The sequence below is a fragment of the Sus scrofa genome, chromosome 8 (genome assembly GCF_054392235.1).
Source record: "Sus scrofa isolate SSC_HxYL_T2T_F1_AM1 chromosome 8, Sscrofa_HxYL_maternal_Yorkshire_Landrace_v2.0, whole genome shotgun sequence".
NCBI classification, from domain to species: Eukaryota; Metazoa; Chordata; class Mammalia; order Artiodactyla; family Suidae; genus Sus; species Sus scrofa.
In genome coordinates, this window is record NC_139390.1 from 6,110,679 (window position 1) to 6,119,893 (window position 9,215).

Genomic DNA, 9,215 nt, shown 5'->3' on the forward strand with positions numbered 1-9,215 from the left:
TCCAGCTTGAGCATCCTTTCTTCTGTGCTGCCCTTCCCCATGCTGCCCACCCCAAATGGGCAGTCCATCCCCCTGTTCTCATGACACCACTGGGTCTTGCCCATCACTTGCTCTAAGTAGGGCTTTTGCAGTTACAGGTGACAACCGACACTCAACTCAGTCCCATGTTAGCGAAAGGCTTCTGTATTGGCAAAGACCAGGACAGAGGCTCCCAGGTATCATTCTCTTTCTCACGGTCTCCCTCTTTCTTCTTCCTTCTCTTCTCTTCCATCTCTCTTTCCCCTTCCCTGACTCTCCCCCCTCCTCCTCCTTCAAGAATGTAAGCCCCAGGAGAACAGGAATATAGATTTGATTCTTCTTGTATCCCCCCAGCTTAGGACAGAGCCCAGGACATAGTCGCAGCTCAGCCCCCAGCTCAAACATCAATTTTGTGCTGGTTGGGAGAAAATTCTCCTTTCTCCATATAATCTACTGCCTGTTGCTGGAGCTTTTAAACAATCACGATACAAACCTACCCTGGCTGTGACTTGTATACCCTGTACAGCCTCCCTTCTGTCTCCCACATGGTACGTCCTGAATAAATGCTTGCTGGATGGATAAATGGATGAAATTCAGACAGTCAGAACTATCTAGAAACCAATGAAAAATTGTGTGGTGAGCCCATGTGTACCTTTGCTGGTTGAGTCATCTGTGCATTATTGGCAAAGTGCTGGGCACAGAGCCCCTTTTACTATTTCTCCCCTGGCAAAGGTTTGTCAAGCACCCACTTGCTGTGTCGGTTTGGGGGATTTGGACATACGTAAGACACAGTTCCTTAGTTTAAGAAGTTCAGAGGCTAAGAGTTCCCACTGTGGCTCATCAGCTTACAAACCAGACTGGGGTCCATGAGGATACGGGTTCCATCTCTGGCCTTGCTCAGTGCACTAAGGATCCGGCATTGCTGTGAGCTGTGGCGTGGGTCATAGACGTGGCTCAGATCCCACGTTGCTGTGGCTGTGGCTGGCAGCTGCAGCTCCAATGCGACCCCTTCCATATGCCACAGGTGCTGCCCTAAAAAGCAAACAAAACAAAACAAAAACAGCTCAGAGGCTAGAGGGCCGGGTAGTCATGTGGCAGCTGAGAGGGAGGTAAGATCCAAGAACACGCTCTCCCTCCCAGGGTCTCCCCACCATTCCTTTTATGAACTGGGCTTTGGGGTACATATTCAAGCTTCAGATTCCTCTTCTGTTTAGCCTGAGGCATGGATCTGTCCCTCTCAAGGTTAAAAAAAAGAAAGACGGAAAATACCCTGCGAAGGGGGAGGCCCCCAGCTGGCTGGAGGTCCCTTCCTCCTCCTGGCCTGCTGGGTTCATTCAAAATTATTCCCCAAAGAAAAACCATGTAAGGATGGGGGGGGGGTGAGGAAAGGGTTTTCCCAAGCGGTCAAGGTAATCCCAGTCTTAGGGATATTCCCAGGGAGTTTGGGAGATGTTCCCAGGAGACACCAGCTCCTGGCTTCACCGAGGTCTTACACTACATAATGGAGAGGAATTGTCACCCCCCTTTTGTGGGGGTGGAAACCCAGGCCCAGTGAAATGAAGGAGGACCCCCAAGGTCTCGCAGCTAGGAATAAAGCCTGGGGTGGTACTTAGGTCTATGAGAAGTTCAAGTTCACCCTCCTTACCCTACAAATGCCTTTCCCCGTCTAGAAGACAGTGATTCTTCCATCTCTACCCCAGCTCCCCGGTCTCCGAACGCGGCCGGGGCCAGGGCTCCCCCGGGCTGGACCAGGCCTCGGGGCATCTTCCTGGGGCGCGGGCTGGGGGTCTTCACAGGGCCGGGGGCTGGCCCTCGGACCTGCGGGTTTGCCCCGAGCCTCAGGCAGGCGGATCGTGGAGACTGAGGGCGCCAAGGCACAGGTGGGGCGGGTGCGCAGGAGACTGGGGCGCGCGGAGGCGCGGGGCGGGGGCGGGGGCGGGAGCGCGGGCCCCGGGAGCAGCCAGAGACCAGGCAGCGCAGCAGCGCTCGGCCCGCGCCGGCCGCTCCCGGCCCCCGCCCCCTCGGTGGTGCCTCGCTCCTCGTTTCTCAGGCTCTTCTCAGGCTCTGAACCAGACACAGCCGCCGCCGCCCGGGCGCGCCACCGGCTCCTGGGATCAGCCCCTCGGGCACTGGGGCGGCGCGGCGCGGCCACCGACCCGGTGGCGCTCGAGGAGGAGAGGGGGTCCTGGCGCGCTCCGGGGCTCCAGCGCTGCGCACGGTGAGCGCCTCCCGGGACTCGGGGATCTCTTAGCCGCGGGTCCCGGGGTGCCACTCCCCGGGTGCCCGATGGGGCCGCCCAGGGGCCGCAGGGCAGAAGTTGGGACCGCGCGCAGCCCGCCTCTGCAGCCAAGCCCGATATGCTGCCGCCGGGGCGCAACGGCACCGCGTACCGGACACGGGCCCGACAGCAGCAGCTGGTGCAGGGGGGCGCCGTGGGGGGCTCGGAGGGGGTGGCGCCGCTGGGGCCGGCGCAGGTGGTCACCGCCGGCCTCCTGACCCTGCTCATCGTCTGGACCCTGCTGGGCAACGTGCTGGTGTGCGCCGCCATCGTGCACAGCCGCCACCTGCGCGCCAAGATGACCAATGTCTTCATCGTGTCTCTGGCCGTGTCCGACCTCTTCGTGGCGTTGCTGGTCATGCCCTGGAAGGCAGTCGCCGAGGTGTCCGGTTACTGGCCCTTTGGGGCCTTCTGCGACATCTGGGTGGCCTTCGACATCATGTGCTCCACCGCCTCCATCCTGAACCTGTGCATCATCAGCGTGGACCGCTACTGGGCCATCTCCAGGCCCTTCTGCTACGAGCGCACGATGACCCAGCGTGTGGCCTTGGTCATGGTCGGCCTCGCGTGGACCTTGTCGGTCCTCATCTCCTTCATCCCAGTCCAGCTCCACTGGCACAGGGACAAGGTAGGCTCCTGGGGTGGGGTGGACCCGCTGTCCCACCTGGCCAACGGGACGCCCTGGGAGGAAGCCGGGGAGCCAGACGTGAGGGAGGAAAACTGTGACTCCAGCCTGAACCGAACTTACGCCATCTCCTCCTCGCTCATCAGCTTCTACATCCCGGTGGCCATCATGGTCGTGACCTACACGCGCATCTACCGCATCGCCCAGGGGCAAATCCGCAGGATCTCCTCCCTGGAGAGGGCGGCGGAGCATGCGCAAAGCTGCCGGAGCCAGGAGGCCTGCGCCCCAGACACCGGCCTGCGGGCATCCATCAGGAAGGAGACCAAAGTCCTTAAAACCCTGTCGGTGGTCATGGGGGTCTTTGTGTGCTGCTGGCTGCCCTTCTTCATCCTTAACTGCATGGTCCCCTTCTGCGGCGGACCCCCGGAGGACTTCCCCTGCGTCAGCGAGACCACCTTCGACGTCTTCGTCTGGTTCGGCTGGGCCAACTCCTCCCTCAACCCCATCATTTACGCCTTCAACGCCGACTTCCGGAAGGTGTTTGCCCAGCTGCTGGGGTGCGGCCACCTGTGCTCCCGCACCCAGGTGGAGACAGCGAACATCAGTAACGAGCTCGTCTCCTACCATCAGGACACCGCCCTCCACAAGCAGATCCCCGCTGTCTCCATCCACAGCATCCCCAGCGCGGCGACCCCGGGCGTCGCGGAGGTGGACAAGGAGGAGGACGAGAGCCCTTTCCAGCGTATGTCTGCGATCGCTCAGGCATCGCCAGATGGTGACCCTGCTGCCCAGTCCATCTGGGAGCTGGACTGCGAGGGGCAGATTTCACTGGGCAAAATAACACCTTTCACTCCCAGTGGATTCCATTAAACTGCAGAAGAACCGTTGCTCCGGATCTATACCACCGCACAGACATTAATAAGCATGCAGTACACACGGAGGCACATAAGTACCTTTCCAGCGCTGCTCCACTTATCACGGTTCCTGTGCCAGTGCAGTGGCCCACTGCTTAGAAACCTCACCAGACTGATTTGTTGTTGAAAGAATTTGGCAGAAGCCGTTGGAATAAACGCAGTCATTTATACCTTAGCCTAGCATAGCTGGACCACTGGTTCTGTTAGAGAAGAGAAGATGGTGATGGGCTCTCAAAAAAATTGGTACTTGGTCTTTCAAATGTGTGCTCTCCCCTCTGCTTTTAAACGAATAGATTGTTCAGTGACTTACCCGTGTTCGGACTGATTTTAATGTAGCGCTGATGGGAACGTGTGTGGCTTTCCTGTATCTTGCTTCCTGTGGCCTGTGTTTATGCAGTTTCTGCTCTCTGTGTGTCTTTACTACAGCTGAGGAATTCCTTCTGGTTTGTTCTGGTGTCTAATAAATACAAACTATGTGTTTTATGGGGTGATTATCTTTGCCTTGCCAGATTGATTTTCAGGGTGTCTCCTAGAGAATTGGTGAGAGCATCCTTCAAAGCAGGGGAGATTTTGGCTGGATCTGGAAGCACAGATTTATTTTCTTGACAGACAGTGTGGTGTTAAAGGTACCCAGAGGGGCAAGGGAACTTGAAGGGCTTCTGGTATCTCAGATTTTCTTTTTATTAGAAACACACGTCTTGAGTCTGTGCTAAAAGTTGGATCAATACCAGGACATCAAATATGGACTCCTCAATCCCAGAATTCCAATTTGTTTTCTCATTTGGAATCTTCTCATTTTTTTTTGTCTTTTTTTTAGGGCTGCACCCGCGGCATATGGAGGTTCCCAGGCTAGGGGTCGAATCAGAGCTGCAGCTGCCAGCCTACACCACAGCTCATGACAACACCAGATTCTTAACCCTTTGAGCAAGTCCAGGGATTGAATCCCCATCCTTATGGAAGCTAGTTTGGTTTGTTAACACTGAGCCATGACAGGAACTCCTGGAATCTTCTTTTTAAAATTATATAAAACAGTTCTCCTGATTCTTAGATGGATGCTATCGGTTCATTGAAAAGATTGTATAGAATAATTGCTAGCTCTTTTTTAATCTCAGAACTAGAGTGTTTGAAAGTTACGTGCCTTTTGATCTGCTGTGTTTTCAGAAGGACTTTGAAATGTGTGAGTTAATATGCTTTAAAAAACAAATCCAGCTTTTAAATAAGCATTTTCATTTGTGGACAATAGTTAACAGATTTTAACTACAATGTAGGAGCCAGAGAGGGTATTTGAATGAACTTGAAATTGGGAGATCTGTTGGTTGAAGTGCTCAACAAAAAAGCCCAATGAATTTCAGTCTTTCTGTTTTTCTTCTCTGCAGCGAAGGGGAAGGGGAGCATTTAGTTTCAGAGCCATTCCAGACGAAAGCATATTATTACCATTCGATCTAAATGCGAGTATTGCAAATGGAAGCAAATGAAATGTGAATATGTAATTTCTCACAAGTCCTTATTTGAAGCAGGCTTCTCAAGGACAGTTCAATCAATTTTGGTTTCTTCAGCAATAATTTTATTGTCAGTCTCCTGAACAGCCTAGTCTGCTCACCGCAAAATGTGCCCTGCCTAGCGCAGAATGCTGAATAAATGGTTGTTGAATGACTAACTGACTATTTCTGGAATGGTGAGATTGAAAGCAAATCCTCTTGGGTACCTTCGTTTTCATATGATTTAGTCAAATCGATAGGGGAATCTGAGGTCTAGTGTTCAGTTTTTGGCCTCTTGTGAGCTGAGTGCTGAGTAGACTGTTAGGGAAACATCAGGGGCTGCGAAAGGGGCTATGCTCTAAGATGCAGAAGATGACCATGTGACCTTGAAAGAGGCACCTGATCATGCTGGGTTTCACCTTCTGTCTGCATCTGTAACCTGAAAGACTTAACATCAGAGCGCTGCTTTCCAAATCATGCTTGATGACGCAGACGTGAGTGGATAGATAGGGCTGAGGGAGAAAAAGTCCAGCAAATCCAGGTTTCTACAGGGCTTCTTAGAGCGTCTCCCGTGCATTGTGACTCCCGGAGCAGGAGAGAATTCTGCACTGTTTTCCAGTGTCCTCGACCTTGCGAAGCTTCCTGTACTTCAATTCCTCATCACCATCTCTGGCGATCGCAGTTGCAGGGAGCACCATTGGAGAACCGCTGCTAGAGCTGAAAAATCTCTAAAATGCAGCTCTTCTCTTCCAAAGGATAGGTGGTTGCAAGCAAACAGTTTTTGGTGGCACAGGTTGGTCTAGGCCCCAGTTCACATAATTCCTGTGTTAGGAAAAATGGGTTGTGTGAGGACTTTGGGGGTCCCTTCTGCAAAATATCCTTCACCTTTTCATTATCACTTTTTACACCGACTGTGCGAGGTAGTCTTCTAGGAATATAGTCACCAATGAAATCTTCTGATGTCTGGGAACATGTGTTTTCTCTTTTTAAAAACTCTTTTAATGATTTTTATTTTTTCCATTATAGCTGGTTTACAGTGTTCTCTCAATTTTCCACTGTACAGCAAGGTGACCAAATCACACACACACATATAGCTTCTTTTTTCTTACATCATCCTGCTCCATCACTAGTGACTAGATATAGTTCCCAGGGCTACACAGCAGGGTCTCATTGCTTATCCATTCCAAAGGCAACAGTCTGCATCTATTAACCCCCAATTCCCAATTCATCCCACTCCCTCCCCCTCTCCCTCGGCAACCACAAGTCTGTTCTCCAAGTCCATGAGTTTTTTTTTTTTTGTGTGTGGAAAGGTTCATTTGTGCCTTATAGTAGATTCCAGACACAAGTGATATCATCGGGGACTTATATGTCAGTGGGAGAGAGACAGGATCTGAAGACTAGGACACTGCTCTGGACTGGAGTGTCTGTGCAATGAAGACTCTGGAATGCCAGGTCAGGCAGCAATACTGATGTGATGCAAGAGGAAACAGAGGGCGTAGGGGATGAGGCTGGCGTAGGGCAGTCATATAAGAGGCATGAAGAGGAGAGACTCTGGTGGAGAAGCAAGGGTCAGGACGATGCCAGCGTCCGGGGGAGGAGTACTCCGGGCGAGGGAGTGGCCAGTGCAGAAGCTTGGATGTGAGACTTTGGTGCACCGGGTGTGTGTGTGGTGGGGTGGGAGATGAGGCTGGGGTGGCTGCAGGGCTGTAGAGGTTATGCCAATGGCCACATGGGCATTAGGGAGACTCATTCTGTGCTGAGGCTGCACACAGGTGGATTCCTTCAATCCTTGCAACCCTGCGAGGCAGGCATTTTACAGATTTGGGACATGAAGGCTTTAGGAAGCTAAGTCCCTAGTCCCGGGTCACATAGCTTGTGAGGGACTGAGTTGCCCTTGACCCAGAGAGCCTCCCACTGTGTCTCCCTTGGCTGCCCTGCAGCGTGAGAGGGGCTGCCCAGGCACCCTGACTAGCAAGTGCACGATGCCTGGATCAGAATATTCTTCCTTCTTTTGTTGATTAGCTGAGTAACAGATGCCTTCCTCTTTCCATATGTAAACTGAAGTTCATTGTGCACCTGCCCTGGATGCGCCTTTGTGTTTGGAGGGGAGGCGGCAGCCCATGTTCTGGCCAAGTGCTTTCCTAATGGCTGTTTGATCCTCACATTAACCTCACACACTCTTTATTTTTCCATTTTACAGATGAGAACACTGAGGCACAGAGCAGTTAAGTTGCTTGTCCAAGGTCAGATGACGAGTAAGTGGTGGAAGCAGGGTTTCTACCCAGGCCTGTGGTTCTCAGTGGGGACAGTTTTATCCCCCAGGGACATTCGGTCATGTCTGGAGCCATTTTTCGGTGGTCGCAATCAGCTCTGAGGTGCTCCTACCATCTAATGGGGAGAGGCCAGGCCTGCTGCTAAGCATCTGCAGGGCACAGGAGAGCCTCTCACAACAAAGAATTATCCCGCCCTGAGAGGCCCGGACTCCAGGCCCCAGCTCGCTGTCCCGAAGCCACATCACCCAGGTCTGAAGCACCACAGCTCTAAGTTCAACTTTTAGCCTCCCCCCAGTTTATTAATTGTCAAAATTTGGACACCTCTCCTAGCTTTAGTTTCCTTGTCTGAGAAATGGGTACATTAACCGCAAAAGTCTGGGTCAGGATTAAATGAGTCTGTGTGACCCTGAGGTTATTTTTGCATCGTTCTTTTCCTTTCCTTTTCTCCTTTTAAAAGGAACTCGAAGGCTTGTACATTTTTTAAAAACTTGCTATATTTTAAGAAGACTTTGGGAGTTCCCTGGTGGCTCATCAGGTTAAGGATCTGGCATTGTCACTGCTGTGGCTTGGATCACTGCTGTGGTAGGGGTTCGATCCCTGGCCAGGGAACCTCTGCATGCCATGGGCATGGCCAAAAAAAAAAAAAAAAAAAAAAAAGACGAAGACAAAGTTTCCTGGCTTGGATAGAACCACATTGTCCTAGAAGCCAACAACCATGAGCATGGAGACATCTTGTGCCCACTGTCTTCTTGGCCTGGAACAGTGTGGGGCACAGAGAAGGTGCTCAAGGAATGTCGATGTCTCTCTTGGCCTTGGTCTCACACACACACACACACACACACACACACACACACACACACGGACACACACACACACGTCATGTTAGATGTTAGGTGATGTTATTGAGTGAGTAACCAGGTGTTTACGCAGCGAGTCCAGGGCCTGTGTTGCCTTTGGGGGGGCTGCTGGTCTTCACATTTTGGGCTGATCAAAGGCCAGCAGGGCTGAAACCCCTCAGGAAGTGTTATCACCGTCCAACAAGCCTGAATGCTCTTTATGACTAGCATAGAATGTTACTTGGAACCGCACAATTACCCAGTGAGGTCCTTCCAGCCTGCCCGTCGAGGGGATGGGGGGTTGGCCTGTCGTCCCTCTGGGGAGGGTACAGAGACTCACCCACGGTCACCCAGCCAGAGGTACCCACCCTGACTGAAAGGCAGCCTTCACTCCGGGGTCTCCACCCCCACACCGCACGGGAGAAACCCGTGACAGCGGGGACCCCTTGCTTAAACTTTACGCCTCACTCTCCTCACCCTGTTCCTGTCTCCCCATGATGACAGGAATGACCTGTCCCCCATTTGGGGGGACATCCTGTGGGCTGGTCGGTGAGACAGGACATGGGTACCTAGGGAAGAGTGGGGGGTCCTGGGACTTTGGCCTCTCTAGGGGTCTCCCACGGGGTCTGTCCAGCATGGTGGCCTCAGGGTAGGTGGACTTTGTACCCAGCAGCTCAGCGCTCACAGGGGTGCCCCAAAAGCCAGGTGGGGCTGAATGGCCTTAGGTGACCTGGCTTCCCTGAACCATACTCGTTAGAAGTGAGTCCCCAAGGCCAGACCTTAGCCTGGGGGG

The 9,215-nt window shown here is 52.8% G+C and overlaps 1 protein-coding gene across 2 annotated transcripts; it reads left to right on the plus strand.

Moving 5' to 3' along the window:
- The first annotated feature begins 1,925 nt into the window (after positions 1–1,925).
- Positions 1,926–5,469, plus strand: DRD5 (dopamine receptor D5). Of its 2 annotated transcripts, XM_084973830.1 has the most exons (2): positions 1,926–2,924; positions 3,068–3,391. In XM_084973830.1, exons 1-2 carry the CDS (start codon positions 2,376–2,378, stop codon positions 3,254–3,256), a joined length of 738 nt encoding a protein of 245 aa, XP_084829956.1. In that variant the 5' UTR covers positions 1,926–2,375; the 3' UTR covers positions 3,257–3,391. The 2 variants fall into 2 exon arrangements, with proteins under 2 accessions (XP_084829956.1, XP_013844738.2); XM_013989284.3 differs by having other exon boundaries at positions 1,952–5,469.
- The last annotated feature ends 3,746 nt before the right edge of the window (positions 5,470–9,215 follow it).